This window comes from Meriones unguiculatus, chromosome 1 (assembly GCF_030254825.1).
Source record: "Meriones unguiculatus strain TT.TT164.6M chromosome 1, Bangor_MerUng_6.1, whole genome shotgun sequence".
Lineage (NCBI taxonomy): Eukaryota > Metazoa > Chordata > Mammalia > Rodentia > Muridae > Meriones > Meriones unguiculatus.
This window is the reverse complement of record NC_083349.1, coordinates 3,231,260-3,253,105: the sequence shown is the minus strand read 5'-3', so window position 1 is coordinate 3,253,105 and position 21,846 is coordinate 3,231,260. Positions and strand designations below refer to the sequence as shown.

Below are 21,846 nucleotides of genomic sequence, written 5' to 3'. Positions count from 1 at the left end.
TCTTCACACCCCAGCACACACACACACACACACACACACACACCTCTCCAGACACTGAGGGGAGGAGGGGACGAGGGGAGGGGGAGGCTGAGGCTTGGGGCGGTAGGCAGCCAGCCCCCCCATCGACCGTCTCTTCACACCGCAGCCTCCTATGCACTGCAGTCCTGCAGCGTGCTCACGGGGGAGCTCTTTGCACCCTGCTCCTCGTATCTCAGCCCGATACCCTACTTCGAGCAATGCCGCAGGGATGCCTGCCGCTGCGGGCAGCCGTGCCTGTGTGCCACGCTGGCCCACTACGCACGCCTGTGTCGGCGCCATGGGCTTCCGGTTGACTTCCGTGCCCACCTGCCAGCCTGCGGTGAGTGCCCCACCCCTCGTGTCGCGAGAGCCTAGGTCCCAGACGCGGGAACCCCTGCCTCACGCCCTCACATGGTACCCCGCCTCTCCAGCCTGACGGCCATCCACAGCCCACTTCTCTTTCTGCCAACGTGATCCTCAGGCTTGACACTTGGGACATATGCTCAGAATGGCTTCTCTCATGTCTCAGTCCATCTCCAAGTCCTGTCAGTCAGGCCAAGTTCAAGTCAGCCCACCTCTCACTTTTCCCTCCGCCATCTCCGTGGGCAGAGGCATTTTCTCACTGCAGAAGAACGGGTGCTCTGAAGAACACAGGCTCTGAGGCTGCTGTGAGGTCACTGGCAGTTGAATGTGTGTGGCCCCCTGTTGCTCCCTGGGCCTCAGCCCTCACTGCCCTCCACCCCGCAGAGCCTGGATCCCTGTGAGCGTTTACGGTGATGTAGAGTAGAAGGAATTGTGCTGGGAGCCAGGGGCTCTGAGTTTTAGTCCAGCGAGGCTGGTAGTGACCAAGCTCTGTCAGCCTCTGAATCAGTTTCTCCAGAGGTGTTTGGATAGAACCTGTGGTTCCCAGCTGAAATTATACACAGAGACTAGGGGAACTTAAAATAAATGCTCACACCTTATCCACATCCTGTATCCACAAAAACATCACTTCTGGTTGTGGGTTCCAGACATCTAGACTGCTTAAGCTCATGGTAACTGGCTTTGGTGAGCAGCCTGGGGTAGGAACCAGCTGATCCTGGCCATTTCAGTGCATTTGTTGGCACCGTGTGAGGGTTCTGGGGTGTGGGATGGTGGCGCGGGGAGGAGGTGTGTGCACACAGCTGTGCATGCTCACACACCTGTGAGGAACGTGTGTTGTGGTGCCTAACTATGCATGTTCACATACCTGTCAGGAGCATGTGTCTGTGTACGCATAGCTGTGCATGCTCGCACACCTGTGAGGAATGTGTGTTGTGTGTGCATGGCTGTGATGTCACACACCTGTGGAACGTGTCTGTATGTGCATGGCTGTGCATGCTCACACGACTGTGGGGAGCATGTGTCCGTGCGCATGGCTGTGATGTCACACACCTGTGAAGAACACGTGTCTGTGTGCACACAGCAGGCTGGCGGCTGGGTGGCTGGGGCTTGAGCTCTACTCCTCCCCAGGACCGTCACCTAAGGTCAGTGCCTGCTTTTACACGCTGGTGTCGTGGATGCTGTTTGGACACATCTTTGACCTTGAGCGGCTGAGTGAGCAGGGTGGGGCAGGCGTCTTACCCCCTCTGAGTTTTCCTTGTCAGGGTTTAGTCAGCTGTGGGGAGAAGAGAGCTCAAGCTCGTCTGCTCTCTCCCTTCAGCACTGTCCTGTGAGGCCACCAAGGAGTACAGCCCTTGTGTGGCCCCATGTGCACAGACATGCCAGGACCTGGCCAGCCCCGATGTCTGTGGGGCTAACGGTGGCGGCAGTGGCAGCAGCGACAGCATCGATGAGTGTGTGGAGGGCTGCACCTGTCCCCCAGACACATTCCTGGACACACAAGCTGACCTCTGTGTCCCCAGGTGAGTGGCAGGCCCGGCGGCTGGGAGGGGTGGGGAGTGAGGCTAGGGTCTGCTCTGGACAGTGGGGCTCTCCTCACCCAGGCCTTGCTGGAAGAGGTGAGTAGCTCCCAGTCACAGGCCTCTCCTTCCTGTAAAGCAGACTGAACCAGAGCGGCACCTTGCTTTCTGCTGCTCTCCTCTTCCACAAACATCTGTGTTCATCTCAGCATGAACAGGACCTTTCTAGGCGCCGAGACTCCAGTATGAAGAGAGTAGAGTCTAGGTCCCCGAGTCCACAACCTAGGGTGGCAAGACAGAGCCCCAAAACAGACGCTTAGGGGTCTGGGGTAGTAAGAAGACATGGAAAGCTACACAGTGTGAGGCCAGGAGTCCCGGGCTTGTCACAGGTGAGGCCCAGGTGCGGGGTCCTTAGCACACGTGGCTTTCTCTGAGTGGCCCTGAGGTGGGGGAAGGCAGGGAGGGAGTCTGAGGTGAGATCTGGCCTGGAGAGCCGGCTGGAGGAAACTGGCTCAATGGGGCTGGATCTAGAGAGGGAAGAGTGATGATGGTGACACCACGGGAACCCGATGGCTGGCAAGCCTCCTGGGGTCTCGGCCTGTTTCTCTGCCTCTGAAATGTTTTATAACCTGCTTGGAGGTTTGTATAATGAGGAGAAGGGTTCGCCCCCTTTTAGGTGGCAAATGGCCATCACTCAGAGGCTTATCACACTGAGACCCCCCCACCTTAAGTCAGCTAAGCGCCCACTAATACCCCTCATAAAAGCCTCTGTGAACATCAGGAAAGACAAGGAAGCTGCTGACAGGGCCTGAGAGGGCCGAGCCTGAGTCTGCAGCCAAGTGTCAAAAGTGACTGGTCAGGGCAAGCAGTCAGCCAGGGCAAGTGACCAGCCAGGGCCGATGCTGGGTCTGCATGGCTCTGCGCTTCGCCAGACCAGTGTTTATTCTAGCACGGACTGTGAGGGTGGAGCTCTGAACTGGTTGCCTCTGTGCTCTGTGCTCTGAATTAGGCTATCTTTGGTGGGGGCAGCAGACTAGAGATGAACAGGCATTGCTTTCAGAAGCCAAAATATGCCACTGACCTGGCCCTGAGTCCTGCCTCTGACCTCAGCTGCAGGTGGCGTTGTGGTTCTCTGAAGATGTGTCACCTCCCAGGGATTGCTGTTCCTCTCTCCCTGAGGATGACCCTGCCCTGGGTGCCTTTATCCCCACTCCTGAGCCTGCTCTGTTCCGTCTCGCTTTCCATAGGAACCAGTGCTCTTGCCACTTCCAAGGAGTGGACTATCCCCCGGGGGACAGCGACATCCCTTCTCTGGGCCATTGGTAAGTCTCCCGGCTGCTGCATGAGAAGCAGCACCTACCCCCTCGCCCTGTGTGTGGGAGGGGGGAGCAGGGCTAGTAAGCAGGGGTCCCTAATGACCGGCTGGGCTGATTACTCCCCAACTCTTTGCAGCCACTGCAAGGATGGAGTCATGAGCTGTGACAGCCGAGCCCCAGGTAAACAGGGCTGAGAGGGGGGCTTTGTTGGAGGGGACTCCAAGTGGTAGGAAGTGGCTGCAGAGAAGAGTATGAAGAATTGGGGTGCTGGTCAGGATGGGGCAAACCTACTCTAGCTTGCCCTGCCTTGGACACTGGCGGTCCTGCCTCTCGGCAAAGATTCCAGTTTAGAGAATGGCACCCTGGAACCCCCCAACCTGACCTCAGCCTGCTGGACAGCATTTGGGGATTGGGCAGTTGCTTGTCTTTGCTGGTCCTGCTCTGGGCTACCGAGTATCCTCTGAGGCCAGCTCTGTCCAGCCCAAGGGTGGGCCGAGGCTGCAGAGTGGGAAGCTTCTCCATAGCACAGATAGGCCAGGTGTGGAACAGTGGTAGGCAATTTGTGGGGTGCCTGGAGGTGGGTGGAGCACGGAGGGTTGGAATGTTCTCAGAGGGCCTCACTGACAGAGGAGTCCATTGAGAACAAGACAGGGCTTGGTGCGGAGGAGAGTGGCAGTAAGCCAAGAGCAGGCCTACAGGCTGCATCAGCGGTGTTCAAACCCTGACCTTCGCTGGCTGGTCCGGGGTGACCGTCATCTTCTCTTTCATAGATAATCCTGAATCTTCCTTCCTACTCTTATTTTCTGTGCTGCCCCTGAAGCAACTTTGCTTTGCTCTCTTCTGGCTTTGGATTGCTACCCCTTTGGGATCTGGCTCTTTCTTGTCCTGCTTTCTTCTCTTCTGGCCATGGGTCTTAACTGCCTCTTGTTGGGTTCCCTAAAACAGTCACCCACACAAAGTGTGACCATGATTGGCAGACTTCACCAAAGATGGGGAGAGCCGTCTCAGAGAGACAGAAGCAGCAGCGGTTGGCTCTAGCCGTTCACGGTTCTACGGCCACCGTTCTAGAGCGCTTGTCTGCCCATCTTTGGGTCCCTCTCCTGGTCATTTCGGGGCCCTTCCTTTCAGCTCCTGCTGCCTTTAGATAGCAGAATAGCTCTTCCTTCTATCATGTGAGGAGGGAGCTGCACAGTGCTTGCGGCGGAAAGTGAGATAACTGTGTGGGGGGTACGCGGTGCGGCCTCCGGCTTAGAGGTCTTGTTTGAAATGGGCACTGCTGAGGAGGCTGTCCTGTGACAGCACCTACCTTCCTCGTCCCTGTGATGTGGGAACCCACATTGCCAAGAAGCTGTGTGTCTCTTCCGGTCCCCACCCAGCAGCACCAGCCCAGGCCAAAGGCTGCAGCATTTAACCCTTCCCACCCCTGTCTTCTAGCTGCCGCCTGTCCAGCTGGCCAGGTCTTCGTGAACTGTAGCGAGCTGAACCTGGACCCCGAGCTCAGCAGGGAGAGGACGTGTGAGCAGCAGCTGTTGAATCTGAGCATGCCGGCTCGTGGTCCCTGCCTGTCGGGCTGTGCCTGTCCCCAGGGGTATGTCCCCAGGATCCACATTGCCAGAAACTCTCCTGCCTGAAGGGTGGCAGGGCCAGGGACTTGAGGGTGAGGGAGCGGGGATGCCGTCACACAGCCTGGGATGGAGGAGGCAGTGAGGCTGTGATGCCTGTGGGGAGCCTGGGAAGGAGCAGGAGCTTGAGAGCTCAGCCTGGAATGGAGCCTGTCAGCCCTGCTTCCTGTGAGCCATGGGACATCGGGTGAGGAAGACACCTGCTCCTCTGACACTCTGTTTTATCTGTAAAATGGGCACCTGAGTACTTGTTAACAGGCATTAAACAAGGCACCGATGTGGAAGCACCAAGATGGGGGGCAGGGTGTCTGATGTGTCCTGAATGCCCAAGGGACTCACTGACCAAAGACCAAGCACAGGAAAACCCGCGCCAGCTCATCAGAGCCCTTGGGTGGCCAGCGGTCCCCCTGAGATAATCCAAAAAGAAAGCCACACCCACAGCCTCCTCCTTCCTGGGTCACAGATGCTTCTCGGAGGTGGTGGCGAGCTACAGGCGCTGGGCTTGTGGGTATGCTCTTTACCCAGGGTCCAGTGCTCAGCTCTGCAGTGTTCTTCTCAGGTCGGGCTCAAGGGGGGGCTGGGAACCACTCTATCCCATGACTTGGCAGTGCCCTTGAAGGGTTGTGCCCTTCTGGCTGTGTTGAGATTAGTAGGCACTTGGGAGCCCTGGCTCTGGCCTTGACAACCAAAGGGAATGAAAGGAGAGTCAGAGCATCTGTGGTGGGCTGAGCAGGAGACAGCCCACTGGAGCTTTACAGTGTGCTAAGACATTGATGTCACCCCTGTCGATCTCAAAGCAGAAGAGAAAACAGGCGAGGGCTGGAGGGAGGGAAATAGCCTGCTGAGACCAGACTGAGACCAAGTCTTCTTTATTGCAAGCTCTGCTCTCTGTCCAGAGTGGCGGAGTCCACAGTGTGGGGCATGTGCCTGACTTCCCCAGCCACGGCACTTGCCTGCATAGAATTCTGGCCTCACCTACAGCCACCCAGGCCTTGAAGTATGTCACTGAAGGCCTCTCAGAATATTGTCCTGTTTGCACATGCCTGCCTCTCAGTCTGAGGTCAGCAACGGCTAGGTCTCTGCAGTCAGGAGCCAGGAGTCTTTCACTGTCCAGAATGTAACCACACAGAGATTCTGGGAAAGAGGCCTAGCCTGGATCCTGGCTCCGGGTTTGGGTCTGCTCAGGATTCTGTGGGGGTGTACCATAGATCCTGTGGGAAATCCACCTGTATTTCCAGAGCACTCATGAAAGAGAACTATGACACAGGAGGCAGTTCCACCATCCCCAACAGTCCTCCTGATAGGAAAGGGCTTCCAAAGGTGCTCCAATGCCACCATCACCAGCTCCTCTCCAGGACCCTCTGAGCCCACAGTCACTGCTGCACTCCCTGGTCACCACATCCCTCCAAATCTGTCTAAGAATCTACAGGCTGGGCATTGCTCCAGAGGGGCCATCACATGGGTGGGGGATGTCTGTATCTATCCTAGTTTGCTTCCTGTCACTGTAATGAAGCACCTTGACCAAAAGCAACTTGGGGGAGGAAAGAGTTTATCTGGATGGTACTTCCGGCCACAGTCCATCACTGAGGGATCAGGGCAGGAACTCAAGTGGTACTGAAGAAGAAGCCATGGAGGAATGCTGCTAACTGGCCTTGCCTCTGGCTGGCTGCCGAGGGGCGATGCTACGCATGGCAGGGTGGGGTGGGGCAGGCTTTCCTCCATGATGCTGCCCACGGGGGGGGGGCAGGCCTTCCTCCATCCTGGCGGATGATGCTGCCCACGGGGGGCGGGCCTTCTTCCATCCTGGCGGACTTAGAGTACTCTTGTGTCCCTCCAGCCTGCTCAGACATGGGGACGCATGCTTCCCACCCGAGGAGTGTCCGTGTACCTGGAAGGGGAAGGAGTATTTCCCTGGGGACCAGGCAGTGTCTGCCTGCCACACCTGGTAAGTCCCCCACGCTGGCTTCATTTTTTTTTTTTTTTTTTTTTGCTGGAAAGGATATGATTTTCTCTTCATCAAATTCATATTTACACTGTATAGGTACACAAGCATATGTATGTGAAATAATACTTAGAATATGTATGACTACTTACGTGAATGGTCAGACATATCTACGAACATACACACTTGCATGTTCGTAATTGTGACAGTGTTTGCTTATTTAGATGAGCACATATACGCATGGATATGAGTAAATGCATGTGAGGGTGAATATACATGGGTATACATAAGAAGGCAGGTGCCATAGAATTGAATAAACTCATTCATACAACAGTTAGGAATTTACATACACATATTGGTATGTTTATATATATTTACATGCAAATGCATCTATTTAGTACACATACATGCAAAGTGAGTGACTGTGCATTAAATATATGTATATTTGTATTCCCTTGAATGAATATGTGTGAATATGCGATTTGTGTTTTGCCTATGAGTACAGAAATGCTCATATTCAAGATGAGTGTGTCTGTGGGTGTATTTCCACACTGTTCATTCAGCAGTAGTATCACACAAGTACAGAAGTGTGCACCTGGATTGTGTTGGTTTCAATGGATTGTGCTGGGGCCCAGGAGCCTCGCAGAGACTCGCAGAAAGGTCACCCAACCTGGGAAACCTGGACCCCAGTTGCTGTCTTCAGCCCACAGGATGGGCATGACACGTCTTCCCACGTCAATAGTATGGCCACAGTCAAGGCCAAGCTCCCAGACTGTTTCTGTACACACCAGGATGTGTGTGCCATCAGAACCCTGGCCGTCTGACTTAGGAAGCCCCAGGGTAAAATGCCAAGGCGCAGAGCCCGTACAGGGTGCTGGGGGGGGGGATGTCTCATGGCTGGTGGCCAGAGCTGACTGGTTAAGGTACTGAGTCTAGTAACTCGAACCTGTCACAGAATCTTGATTCTGCCTTTAAGCCATGCTTCTATTCTGAGCACTTCCTCGCTTTCAGCTGCCGTGACTCTGTACCGAACTCTTGTCCTCTTTTCTGTAATTCGCTGCAGGCACCTCCCTGGAGGCCTTTCCCTCCTCTCTGCCCAGTAGGAGCCATCCCTACCTCGGTCCTCCTCTCTCATTCCTAGGAAGCGGTCACAGGCTCATATGACCTTCTTGGACCTGTACCACGCAGCCCTCCACTGCCCTTTGGTGGTGTGTGGGATATTCTCAGACCAGAGTTATAGATGGTTGTTAGCCACCGTGTGGATGCTGGGAATCGAACCCCATTCCTCTAGAAGAGCAACCAGTGCCCTTAAGCCATCTCTCCACACCCCCAAGCAAAGCTTTAATGAACAAAAAGGAGTCCACATCATCCTGAACACGGACAAGCATTCTGAAGCACACATCATAAAATGAATTTTGGCATGCTTCGGCTCCCTCAGCCCCCCAAAAGAAAGATTGCCCTCTTCTTCTACCCTTTGGCTGTCCATCTTGGCTGTTATCACCTGAGAGTTCTTCAAGGTCACTGTAGACTGTGTCCTCCCCCCACAATGCTCTTCTTCCAAATGTGCATATAACTGACTTTTTCGGCTTGCTGAAGTCTCTGCTCCCATGGCTCTGATGACCCCACTTAAATCTGAACTCACTCCTGAGCACTCCCTTTCCCCTCCATGCCCCACCCCTGCCACAGCACTGCCCTTCTGCTAAAGCAGGGAGGGTATATTTTTCTTCTTCTTAGTGGATACAAGCTCCACTAGCCAGAGGGCTTTTCTTCTGTTTTGTTTACTGATGTGTCTCAAATTCCTGGAAGAGTGCCCAAGATGTGTTCATCACAAATGGCCTGTTGAATGAATGAATGAATGAATGAATGGAGAAATGAGCACATGAATAGTAATAATAGGAGCACCTCAGACTGTCCCCCTGGCTTCTTTTGGAGGTGGCTGTGTTTGCTGAACCCCTTCTTTAGGCGCGTGCCACATACATTCAGGAGGCAAAGGCTTCGCCCAGAGCGTTCCAGCATGGGGTAAAGTGGGTTGTGTGAGCTGTGTCTGTGTGTGTTTCAGCGTGTGCCGGCGGGGCTCATTCCAGTGTGCCCTGCACCCCTGTGCCTCCACCTGCACTGCCTACGGGGACCGGCACTACCGTACGTTTGATGGGCTTCCCTTCGACTTTGTAGGGGCTTGCAAAGTGCACCTGGTGAAGGTGAGTGCCTGGTGTGCTTGCCCAGCCCGCTCTGGGCACCGCGGGTGACCAGGGACTGCGCCTGTCGGATGTGTGGATGATCTGGACTCCAGGCTGAGGCATGGGTGGGTGGGAGGGCGGGAGGGGAGATCCAAGCCCTGAAGTGCAGCCCCCAGGGCAGTCAGTCAGAGTGCCTGGCCACTCCCCGTGTTTTCTGATGTGCCCTCTGAGCTTTGGCCTACTGGCCATCTTTGTGCTCCCAGCAGTGGACAGATTGGGATAGCTGTCTGCTTGGGACAGTTGTGACACCATGGGCCTGGGGAACTCCGGGAACCTGTTTGAGGTGACACAGAACCAGGAAATATGACTAGAAGTGGTAGGCTGCACGAGTCATGCATTAAGGTTCTTTGTTGATGGGGAGGAAGAAGGATGGTGATGTGGGCAGCACAGTGAAGGCAAGAGTTTCCAGAAGAAGAGAGGGTACCGGCAGGGTCAGGGCAGGACCGGATGTTCCCGGGGACACTGATTTTCTTAGTCACATCTATCTCCTTATATGAGTATCATATGAATTTATCTGTAATGACAGAGCAGAACATGGACCTATCTATTTATTATTGACTTTTGTGGTCAGGGTTTGCACATGCTGGCAAAGGGTCTTGTCTCTGGATGAATATTGTACTGAAGTCTTTCACGTAAATTCAATAACTCCATACGAGATATGCATTATTGAATCTGTGCAGTTTGATTTTTAGTTTTGTTATTTGTCTATTTATTTTGAGATGAAGGTCTTGCCATGTTGCTCAAAACCTGAGGTCACTCAAACCTGAGGTCACCACAGCCTCCTGGGCAAAGGGATTACAGACATAAACCATGGTGCCCATATTTTTAAAAAACTAATTTTAATCAGTTTTGAGATAGTGTCTCTCTTTCTCTCTATTTCTCTCTCTCTCTCTCTCTCACACACTGTTTAGTTTATATGAATAAGATTCCACAGTTTTCTTTTTTCATTTTATAGCATCCCTTGTGTATTATCACACACTGTCAGTACATGCTATGATTTTTATGTTGTTGTTGTTTGGTCTGGTTTGGTTGTTTTTGTTGTTTGTTTCAAGACAGGGTTTCTCTATGTAGCCCTGTCTGTCCTAGAATTTGCTCTGTAGACCAGGCTGGCCTCAAACTCACGGAGATCTGCCTGCCTCTGCCTCCCAGTCTCTGGGATCAGAGGCATGCGCCACCACGCCTGGCTGTGCTATGCTGTTTTGAATGCTGGCTGGAACATTCTACAGAGAGTACTATACTATATGGGGATAGATGAGCTTCAGCTTGGTCGTGGTACTTCAGTGCTGTGGCAGAGACTTGTGTGGCTGTATCTCTTAGTTCTTTTTTTAATATTTTTATTTTATTTTTTATTAATTACACTTTATTCACTTTGTATTCCCCCATAAGCCCCTCCCTTCTCCCCTCCCAAACATACCTTCCCTCCCCCTTCTCCACGCATGCCGCTCCCCAAGTCCACTGATAATGGAGGTCCTCCTCTCCTTCCTTCTGATCCTAGTCTATCAGATCTCATCAGGAGTGGCTGCATTGTCTTCCTCTGTGGCCTGGTAAGGCTGCTCCCCTATCAGGGTGAAGTGATCAAAGGGCAGGCCAATCAGTTCATGTCAGAGGCAGTCCCTGTTCCCATTACTATGGAACCCACTTGGACACTGAACTGCCATGGGCTACATCTGTGCAGGGGTTATAGGTTATCTCCGTGCATGGTCCTTAGTTGGAGTATCAGTCTCAGGAAAGACCCCTGTGCTCAGATTTTTTGGTTCTGTTGTTCTCCTTGTGGAGTTTCTGTCCTCTCCAGATCTTACTATGTCCCACTTCTTTCATAAGATTCCAGGCACTCTGCCCAACAGTTGGCCATAAGTCTCAGCATCTGCTTTGATAGTCTGCAGGGCAGAGCCTTTCAGAGGCCCTCTGTGGCAGGCTCCTAACTTGTTTCCTGTTTTCTTCTTCTGTGGGGATTAAGCATTTTAGCCACTTTGTTCTTAGGAGTGGAATTTTTGCACAAAAACATGATGTTTATTTAAGATGCTTTTCAATACTGGCAAGCTTCCAGCATAGAATGCTTACACTGCATGTAAAACAGGGTCCTCCCTCTACCCCATTACATCAATTCACTCACTATTCATCCCTCAGACCCTTGGGGGCAGCCACCACCTGCTAAACACTGCACTAGGCAGCGAGGAAGTGACAGAGAACTGCAGTAAGCTGCCCAGAGCCGCACAGCTGATGGACAGTGTGTTCAGGGGTGGGAGAGTACTCAGGCAACTGAGCTCTTGCTTTGTGAGCACGGGGCAGAGACCCTCCCCAGAAGCCACATAAAGCTGGGCTCAACTTGTAGTCCAAGTGCTGGGGAGTCAAAGACAGGCATCTCTCTGGGGCCCCCTGGCCCAACCTGGCCAACTTCGTGAGCCCCAGGCCAGTGAAAGATCTTGTTTCACTATCCAGGTGAACAGACTCCAATGATGACACGTAAGGTTGTCACCTGGCTTCCACATTGCATGTGTGTATGTATCATATCAGTGCATAGCTATACATGCGTGCGCACGTGCACACACACACACACACACACACACACACACACACACACAGGAAAAGAAATGGGTGGAAAAGCCGTCAGGGCCCACATGCCTTCCCCTCAGTACTCTTCCAAGGACGTTGCTCTCCCTGGTTGTACTGGCTTTTTCTTCTTCTCAGAGTACCTCAGAGCTCAGCTTCTCGGTTGTGGTGGAAAATGTGAACTGCTACAGCTCTGGCATCGTCTGCAGGAAGTCCATCTCCATCAATGTCGGCAGCTCACTCATCATCTTTGACGACGAGTCAGGGGATCCTGTAAGGACCCCAATGGGGAAGATGGTGTGGGCTGTGGACAGATTGGTGGCAAAGAGGGCAGGAAAGGGTTGGGATCCAGGGTGTCATGGAGACAGATGCTCTGGCTGGACTCTTTATAAAGGGTATGAGCAGAGGTCAGCATCAGGGTGTGGGGAGGAAGAGGTGTTGGTGAAGTCCTTGGGCCATGATTTATGGCCACTTCTGGTTGACCTGGTGTTGAGGGACACTTGGGCCTCAGGACTGACTCGTTCTGTCTCTCTAGAGTCCTGAGAGCTTCCTGGATGAGAAGCAGGCAGTTCACATCTGGAGAGCAGGCTTCTTCACCCTGGTGCATTTCCCACAAGAGCACATCACCCTCTTGTGGGACCAGAGAACCACTGTCCATGTCCAGGCGGGCCCTCAGTGGCAGGTAGTCATGAGAGCTGAGCACCACAGTCCCTGCTGTTCCCCAGGGCTGAGGCAGGCCGCTGCTGTCCTTGGCTGCGATGTCCCTCTCTGAGGGGCCGGGAGGCGCACAGCCCTGTCCCGTCCACTGCTACCCACTCTGTTTGATGTCTTTGTCTGGCCTCGCCCTATCCCTCTTTAAACCGCGGTTTCCGAAATGGCTTCTGGCTCAGTAGTGCTGGTGCCGCAGTTCAGCCCCTACTGAACCATGAGCTAACCTGGTGGTCCTCTCTGCTCTCAGGGTCAGCTGGTGGGCCTCTGTGGCAACTTTGACCTGAAAACCATCAATGAGATGCGGACCCCAGAGAACCTGGAGTTAACGAACCCCCAGGAGTTTGGCAGCAGTTGGGCTGCAGTGGAGGTGAGGCCTTCCGGGTGGCTGGTACCCCTCACTCTCTCGGATGGTCCATTGGGATCCTGGACCCGCGTCTGGGGAAGGCAACACTGGTGTGAGGCTCTTCCTGGGAATGCCCGTGCCCCTGACTGCTACCCCTAGCCTAAGATTCTGTCCCTGCCCCACAAGGCGAGCAGCCCCCCACCCCCGCTCTTGGGCACCTCTGTGACTAGTAAAGTGTTTGGAGAGAGGCAGAGTTGCTGTCCTAGGCAAGGTGGGCACTTAGGTTGGAAGGTGGGGCTTGTTGAAGTCTGACAGGCTTGCTTCCCCCATCACCACTTTTAGCACTAGCTAGCTCACAGAGAAGAGGGAACTGTAGATTGAGGCAGTCCTCAGTGAATGCTTCATGGGGAAGGTGAGATCAAGGGTGGAATTTAGCAGACAGGCCATGTTTAGACAGGTGGCTGTAGGGAAGACATAGCCTCTGTGAGGCAGAGCGCGAGCAGAATCCTAGGGTACCGGAACCGCCCGGCACTGTCGAGTTGTGAGCTGTCGCAGGAACAGCACTGGACGGAGATTGGGAGACCTGACTTCCGGTCTTATCTTTGGCCTTGCTGAGTGACCTTCATCTTCTGCTGAAGTGGGGGTCTGTACCAGGAGGGGACACACGGCAACTCTCACCAGCCCCAAAGTGTCACCGAGAAATACCTAAGGACTGTGACTGATTAGTGATATGTGCCTTGGGTACAGTAACGGGAAATGGCGACACGACCTTTTCAAATGCCGCCTTCATGCACTAAGTGGATCTTAGCTCTGTGCAGGAGTGCGGATGGAGGGGGCAGGCAGAAGAGTTGGACACGGCACTCATTCTCATTTTAGAAGAGCTGCAGGGTGCTTGATTTTGTTTGTGATCCCCCACACCAACCCAGGCTTCTTTATTGCTGGTAGCTTTAGGCATTGCTGTGTAGAGAGTGCATAAAAATGTCGGCCTGGGGAAGTAGGCTCTGAAGAAATCTGTGTTAACTGCCCTTTGCTGTGTGTGTTAGCTAGGGGTTCATTGCTGTGAAGAGACACCATGACCAGAGAAGCTATTATAAAGGAAAACATTTCACTGGGGCTGGCTTACCATTTCCAAGGTTCAGTCCATTACCATCATGGTGGGAAGCATGGCAGCAGGCAGGCAGAGATGGTGCTGGAGGAGCCTAGAGTTCTATATCTTGATCCACAGGCAGCAGGAGGAGACTGTGTGCCACACTGAGAGTAGTTTGGACATATATGACCTCAAAGCCCGCCTCCACAGTGACACACTTTCTCCAACAAGGCCGCACCTACTCCAACAAGGCCGCACCTCCTAATGGTGCCACTCCTAACGGATGAGTGTTCAAACATTTGAGTCTACGGGGGCCATTCCTGTTCAGACCCCCGACTGTGCAACAGTGGTGTTCAGCGCAGCATTACTGAGCAACATGCCATAGCTCAGTTCCTGCTGGCTGGGAGTCCAAGCTTGAAGCTGGGCTCTCTTCTATGTGTCCCGTGGGCTGACATCCAGGGCTCTCACTAGCTCTGTACTTGGATAGCTGTAGGTCATTTCCACTCCTGGACCTGTATGCCTGAAAACTGTAGCCTCCCGCAGCAGTCAGCCAGGGACCACCTCAGCTCTTAGAGGCCGTCCCCACTTCCTGTCATGTAGGGTCCCCAATATAGCTGCCTGCTTCCTCACAGCCAGCAAGGGAGACCCCAGCAGGGTGGCCTCTCAGACCTCATCTGACACAACCATGTGATCACAGACTCACAACCAGGGTGCCCTCGGGTACTTTAGTGTTCTGTTTGTTGGAACCAAGTTGGAGGCTCCTCGCAGTCTCCAGGGGAGGGGATTGAGCAGGAGATGGATAGCTAGAGGGCAGTTTCAGGGCCTTTCTGTCCAGGCGCAGGCACTGGGGGACAGGGAGGTCCTCTCTGCTCAGTGCCCTAGGCTCAGTCCTTCCTTTATCCTCCAGTGCCCGGATACCCCTGACCCCAGGGACACATGTGTCCTAAACCCTCTCCGAGAACCGTTTGCCAGGAAGGAGTGTGGGATTCTGCTCGGTGAGGTGTTCGAGGCCTGCCATCCAGTGGTGAGTGCCACCTGGGATAAAGACCCTCCCTGGCCCCTCCTAAGCCCCTCCCACCCTCCCAGACCCCTTCTGTTCAGAGACTCCCTTAAAAGAGGGAGACCCATCTCTGCCATTCTCCTGCCTCTGGTCTGGGCAGAGCCTTCCCCAAGTCTCCCACGATGCCTCGGGACAGCAGGACATCTCTGCTGGGTCTTTGCTCTCTGGGAGCCCAGTGGGCCTGCCTGTCCCTGTGTATGATGAGCTTTGCCACAGAGTGAGCGCTGATGTACCTCAGCCTCTTCTCTGCCCTCCGTGGAGATGAGAATTGGGGCTCAGCTCCACATGGCTTCTCCAGGGCTTCAAAGACTATTGCAGCTGTTTTGTCTTCAGCCTTGCTGGGCAGTTCACACCCTGTCACTGTCCTCTAGCAGTTCCCGAGTCTCCTGGGTGAGACATCCTGGGGTCAGGATGAGCTTCACCAAGTGGGTATCTGCCAGTGCTTTCCAAGCTGGCTGCCTCTCCCCACAGCCCTCACCCCACACGGGCAGCTCACCCTATCTGTGACCGTCTTTATGCTGTGCCGTCACTAGGAAAGACGCGGGCTTGACCTTCCGAATCCTTTACCATCCTAGGTTGATGTGACTTGGTTTTACTCAAACTGCCTGACGGACACTTGCGGTTGCAGCCGCGGTGGCGACTGTGAGTGCTTCTGTGCCAGCGTGTCTGCCTACGCCCACCAGTGCTGCCAGCACGGGGTGGTCATTGACTGGCGGACCCCCCGCCTCTGCCGTGAGTGTGCCAGACTGCCCCAGGGGACCCCGTAGGGTGCACACAATTTCCGTGGCCCAAGGTCACTCAGGATAGCAGGGTAGCTAGAGCTCATCCCTGAAGAAGCTTGTGCAGGCCTGTGTCCTTAATCTCATTGCTGAGAGAGTCCCAAGCCCTGGGCTCCAGGGTCAGGCTGGCTTTTCATGCTGTCTGACCTCAAACAAGCTGCCCAACTTTTCCGAGGCTCAGCTTTTATCATCTGAAAAATAGGAATAGTCATATACTATTGGGAGTACAAATGTATATCATAAAACATACAAAATAATAAGGTGAAATAAAATGTGCAGAAGGTTAAGTTAATTGCTCATTTCCCTTAGATTTTAATGTCCGCCAGTAGGTTTCCTGACACTGCTTTGGACTCAGTAGCAAGTGCTTAAGCTCAACCTGGTTCAGGCCCCAGTTTTTCCAGTCTGGGGCCTGGCTCCATTCCTTTCTCCATAGCACAGGGGTAATGCTGAGTCCTGCAGACACTGAGAGCATCAGTGTTACCAGGCTCACAGCGCTGGCGTGGTGCTGGACGGCGCTACTGACAGAGGGAACAGGGTGTTGGCATATCCAGATCCCCAGAGGCCCCAGGCAGGGGACCCTCATGAAGAAGAGGGAGGAGCATCCTCCCTTGGCCTCCCTTTTCTCCTGCCTGCTCCCCCTGAGACCCTTCAGCATAGACGCTGGTGGGCTCTCTTCTGGCCTTGCCCCTGATAACCAGCCTTCAGGAAGAAGGGGGACAAGCTTGTTTGTGGAGGGCCTACCGCACGGAAGCTGTATGTCTCATGCGATAATCAGGACTGAGGCAAAGCGGTTGAGGCTGCTTGCCAGGGCTGTGGCACTTGCAGTGAGGCCAGAGAACACAGGGATCCAGTAAAATGACATCTTAATGCAGTATCTTTAAAAACTAAAAATTGCTGCAAAAATATTGTTGGTGAACAAATACCACAGGTCTGTATTGTCAGCTGGGTGGTGGTAGGGCACGCCTTTAATCCTTTAACTTGGGAGGCAGAGGCAGGAGGATCTCTATGAGTTCAAGGCCAGCCTGTTCTACAGAGTGGGTTCCAAGTCAGCCAGGGCTACACAGAGAAACTGTGTTTTGAAAAATCAAAAACAAAACAGAAGGTTTCTTTGTATCAGTTTCCTCTGTGTCTAGATTCCAGAATATCTCAGTGGGACCCCATTAATGATTATTTTATTGTTTTGATATTATCTTTATTATAAGCTTTTTGTATTGGTTTTGATATGTTTAGAATGTCACATTCAAGTAGAATTAGCTGCTGACTTAAATAAAACAGAGGCAGTTTTCCCAAAGATTAATGAGGTTTTTAGTGGATATTAAAATGCGACAGTGGAAATGCCTGTACTATACTGCGCTTATGGGCTTATGAGAAGTGGAAGCAAGGAGGGAAAAGGTGAGAAATATTACACAAAATGTCTTAAAATCACTCATGCTGGGCCAGTGAGACGGCTGAGTAGGTGGAGGTGCTTGTTGCCAAGCCCGAGGATCGAAGTTTGTTCCCCAGGACCCCTGTGATGGAAGGAGCGAGCGGGACCCTCCAGCTGTTCTCTGGCATCTAGTGCCACAGTGCACCACCCTCAATAATAAGTAGCTATAATTTAAAGTGAAAGAGCTTGGCTAGCACGTTAACATGAGTGGCGTTGACAGCGAGGGGTGCCTGTTCAGGGGTGAACACAGAGGGGACAGATGTCCTGACAGAAGTGTTTCCTTCATTAGTGTGTAGCCGTTAGGCTGGCTGGTCAATAAGCTCAGAGACACGCTTGCCTCTGTGTTCCCAAGCCCCACCTTAGAGTTTTATGGTTCAACACTCTATGTCCACAAACAAGCGCTTGCTCATCGCCCCATGGCGAGCCAGCTCCTCACTCGTTTGTTTTTGAGATAGGGTCTCTCTGAATAGTCCTGGCTGTCCTGGAGCTTCTTATGTAGACCAGGCTGTCCTCAAACTCACAGGGATCCCCCTGTCTCTGCCTCTCGGAGTGCTGGGATTAAAAGCATACACTAGCATGCCGGGCTTCATCTCCTGACCCTTGATGGCCTTGCAAGAGGGCAAAGGGCAAAGCAAATGTGCTGACTGTTGGTATAGGGTATAAAAAGGAGTTGGTGACTGTCTTCACACCATCCCTGTGCGTGAGACGAATCCTTCCTCAGCCTTTATCTCATGTGCACCCAGCTGGTTCCTTGTTCTTGGTTGTCTCACTGTGGCAAGGTCCCCGAGAGTTCGCCCCTTGTGGACTGAGGATGCTACAGAATAGATGGATCTCATCCACTAGAGGGCGCAATGGGTCCATGCGTTAGGGGCTTTTACTGCCCAAGAGCGCTTTGCTGGGGCCAAAGACTGCACAGAGGGCTTTGGAGGTGCCTGGGGTCCGGGAGACCCTTTGTCCCCTTCCATCCAAGGCGGAGGAACTTCTGTCTCAGGCTTGCATTCCTTCTTTGGGGCTCTTCTACACTTTGGTTCTGTTTATTCTTGTCTTTGAGACAGGACTGCTAGTCCAGGCTTACTTCAAACTCCCTAAGGGCCAAGGATGACCTTGAATTTGATACTCTGCCTCTACCTCCTGAGTGCTGGGATTACAGGTGTGCACACCCTAAAATGCAAAGCTGGAGACTGAACCCAGGACTTTGTACATGGTAGGAAACCACTCTACTGGGCTCCACCTTCGCTCCTTCACTCACACTCCTTCATTATGGCCGCACAGAACACATTCTTCTGCCTAACATATACTAATTCATTCATTTATTCATTCATTCATTCATTTATCACATTGCTCCTGAGTGCTACTCCAAGCCAGGCTTTAAGCAAGCCTTGTGCTGGGGTGAATGAAGGGACACCATATTTCCTCCCCTTAAGATATATGGATCTAGGGATGCAGAGGCAGGTGTATGCTGTGAGTTCAAGGCCAGCCTGGCCTACAAAGTGAGTGCAGGGCAGCCAACACTACACAGAGAAACCCTGTCTTGAAAAACAAACAAAGATACATGGATTTTCTGGGTGGTATTGGCACATGTTTAATCCCAATCCCAGCACTCAGGAGGCAGAGAAACCCTGTCTCCAAAACCAAACCCAACCAAACAAAAGACATGGATCCAAGTCCATCCCCTGACCCTGAAGTTTTAGACCCAGCCCTGATGGAGGCGGAGGCTGGGTGCAAGTGCGCGCTCATGGGGAAATCTCTCTTCTTTCCTCTTTAGCATACGACTGTGACTTCTTCAACAAAGGTAAGCCCGTTTCCCCCAAGTAGAGCCTCCAGGGCCGTGTCAATCCGGAGCTCCCCCATGCTGCCTGGAACAGCTGAGACATGAAGCTATGAGGGTCTGTGTGACGTGGAGCCCACGTGCTGGGCTTAGGGGTGGCCAGGGCCTTATCCACAGCTGTTCCTGCAGCCTGGGGAGGGCAAGAACCTCCTCAGCTGTCTTCATCACCCAGCAGCTTCACCAGGCACCCGAAATCTATTGGTTTCAGTGCACTCACCCCACAGCCCTCCTAACTGGGCGCAACAAGTTAATGGATTGTCACTGGGGGGTCTCTGAAGACCTGAGTTATCAAAATCAGGCGCAGTCTTCTTTTTCTAGAAAGGATGCTGAAAACCTAGATGGATCATTAAATCCCCAAGGGTTCAGGGAATTGAGATATGCACCAACATCTAGGTTAATAATGATGATGAAAAAGCAAATCATTGCTAAGGACCAAGGGAGATTGGTGTCCAGTATTTGAGTCACTTAACCGATTTGATCAGAGGTTGAATGGGCTGTGGCAAGATGGCTGCCCAAATAACTGCTAGTGTCAAGTTTGTCCCAGAGGCATTCAGTGCTCTGGTCCTTTCACCTCTAAACCCCTAGGTCTTCTCCCAGCCCGCAGGAGCTGGCCAGGGAAGGTGTGGGCACAGGCTTTGTGCACTTCTTAGAATCAATTTGGGTTTGAGAAGCATCCTTCCAGGGAAGCTTTTTGAATGAGAAAAAGAAACAAAAGGGAGGACATGATCGTTCCTAAGCAAGGCTTATTGTAGAGGTGAGGGAGAATATAGCTAGAGGCAGAGGCATTTGAAAGGGTCCAGAGTGAACGTGACCCTGAGCCAGGCCACGTGAGGAGAAGCGAGGTGGGGAGAGCCGGGCCCCAAGAGGACAGGAGGCAAAAAGGTAAAAGGACAAAAAAAGACCATTAATCTAAATGGCTGGATTATATGGGGAAGAGCAGCTGGGGGGCAGCCCAGCACCTGGACTGGGAAGTTTCGGTAGGGGGCAGGGTATGGCAGTCAGGAGGACCCGTAACAGGTAGGGACCAAGGGATGCTGAGAGAACCCAGTGGCCAGCATCAGCTTTGACATGTTAGCAGGAGTCTCTTTTGGAAGTTTGTCCCTGGTTTGAGACCTAACCACTATGCCCTGTAGCAAGGACACAGAGACAAGACAGGTCTGTGAGATGAGGGCTGGACCAGGCTGCAACATGACAGCTCAGAGGGCTGGTCCTGCCAAATGGTGGTTCCGGAGGCTGCTGATGGCCCCGCACCTTCAGGGCCCAAGGGAATGCCTCTGGGAGAACTGGAGTCCCTGGGACAGGAGCGGCCCGGTGACATCAGGCAAGACATTTCAGCAGCTCAGCTCTGAGCAGTCCTCTCCCTCGGCGGCATTTCGGGTGTCAGAAACTTGCAAAGGACAAGCTGCTTCTAGCATCCTCCCCCTCCCCCCTCCCACTCAGCCATTCCTTGCTTCACTTTTCTTCCGGCATTTTCAGTGGCCCAGGCCTCATGGTGTTCTGGGAAAAGGACCTTGGAAGAGGTACATGAGAGCACCCCATTACCATGTGTGTGTTCTGCACCCTGCATTTGTTGAAACTGGTCACTGCCCTGAGTGTTCACACCATTGAAATCAGCCAGCGTGATCTTTTGTTTTGTTTTGCTTATTTCTCTCTCTTTTTTTTTTTTTTTTTTTTTTTGAGAGCTGCTTGCCAGGTCATTTACAATCACAGCACACTGTCTTCTTTCTAGTGAAGGACACAGATGGGGACCCCAGTGCATATCTATAACACAGAGCTGTGTGTTTGCTTCAGGGGCAGTGGGGCACGGGGAGGAGTGTGTCAGGAGAGGGTGCGGGGAGAGCCCCCCTCAGGAGGTGAGTATGAGCTGGTCTCCAGTGACTGACTTTCAGGCACAGAAGGAGCAGGATTTCTCTGAGTGAGTGGGCAGTGTGGAGATGAGCTAGGACAGGCATGTGGCTCTCTCAGTGAGGCAGGCAGGAAGTCCAAGGTGACAGCAGCTCCTGTGGGGTGCAAAGCAGGGCTTCAGTATGGATGCGCTCTGAATTGAAGCTGTGTTCTTGAGATTCTGTCTTGGGGATGAGAACACCCGAGGAGAGCCAGCAAGGTGACCCAGGCAGCTGCGAGACACAGCAGAAGCAGGACGATCATTCCTAAAGCTCACACCCACACCCCTTCCACCCTGCACCCACAACTCTGAAGACCCCCCAAACACTAATGGGATGTGTGCAGAAAATAAACAAATAGAAGCTTTGAGCTCCGGGCTCTTCAGTGTCACCCCTCAGGACGGGGTGGGCAGAGACCAGTGTGCTGTATTCTCCCAAAGGCGACCCTGATGGAGCAGCGCCGGCCACGGTAATGGCTCAAGCCTACAGGGGTGACAATCGTGGACTCCCTGTGCACAGAGGGAAGGTCCATCTCCTTTGGGGCTGCCACCTGGGGTTCCTGTCACTCCGTAGCTGCTAGGGTTCCTGTGGTTCTCATCTGGGATGAGAAGCCAAGCCCCTTTCTAGCACAGCGCCTCTTTTGACCTTCTGGTGACACTGGTGTGGGTGGTGGGGCTTGTGACGGGGGCTCTTCTCTCCAGCACTAGGGAAGGGCCCCTACCAGCTGTCCAGCGCGGCGGCTGGCGGCACTCTTGTTGCCGTGAAGGCGGTAGACGGTGACACAGCCCTTGTGAGGGCGGAGGATCTGGCGCCAGGGGACATTTCAAGTTTTCTGCTGACAGCTGCTCTGTACAAGGCCAAGGCCCACGGTAAGGCCCACCCTCTGGCTCCTGTCCAGCGCTCTCGGTGCTGACAGAAGGGAGCGCTGAAGCCTGCAGTCACCACAGGGCTCCATCCCTGCCCCCTGTTCCTAGTTCAGACTAGTTTCTTGACCTCTGTGACTCCAAACTGCCCAGGACAGGTCCCCCACTACTGTTCCAAAGAACCCCAGAGACAGCAACCACCCTCCTTTTGTTTCCATCTCTCGTCCTTTTCTTCTGTCCTCTCTGCCCTTCTTGCCCCTTCCTCTCTCTTTCCCTCCTTACCTTCCCCCTTTTCTATCCC

The 21,846-nt window shown here is 53.2% G+C and overlaps 1 protein-coding gene across 1 annotated transcript in view; it reads left to right on the top strand.

Annotated features, from left to right (window-relative positions):
* The window catches only part of Otog (otogelin), a 68,271-nt gene that overhangs the window by 20,811 nt on the left and 25,614 nt on the right, over positions 1 to 21,846 (top strand). Inside the window, exons 19-32 of the mRNA XM_021640356.2 lie at positions 146 to 358; positions 1,700 to 1,901; positions 3,146 to 3,220; positions 3,351 to 3,394; positions 4,649 to 4,802; positions 6,674 to 6,781; positions 8,838 to 8,976; positions 11,704 to 11,838; positions 12,101 to 12,247; positions 12,524 to 12,643; positions 14,614 to 14,730; positions 15,342 to 15,498; positions 18,737 to 18,763; positions 21,384 to 21,551. Of these exons, the coding sequence (XP_021496031.1) occupies positions 146 to 358; positions 1,700 to 1,901; positions 3,146 to 3,220; positions 3,351 to 3,394; positions 4,649 to 4,802; positions 6,674 to 6,781; positions 8,838 to 8,976; positions 11,704 to 11,838; positions 12,101 to 12,247; positions 12,524 to 12,643; positions 14,614 to 14,730; positions 15,342 to 15,498; positions 18,737 to 18,763; positions 21,384 to 21,551 (1,806 nt within the window). The remainder of the gene's footprint in view (positions 1 to 145; positions 359 to 1,699; positions 1,902 to 3,145; positions 3,221 to 3,350; positions 3,395 to 4,648; positions 4,803 to 6,673; positions 6,782 to 8,837; positions 8,977 to 11,703; positions 11,839 to 12,100; positions 12,248 to 12,523; positions 12,644 to 14,613; positions 14,731 to 15,341; positions 15,499 to 18,736; positions 18,764 to 21,383; positions 21,552 to 21,846) is intronic.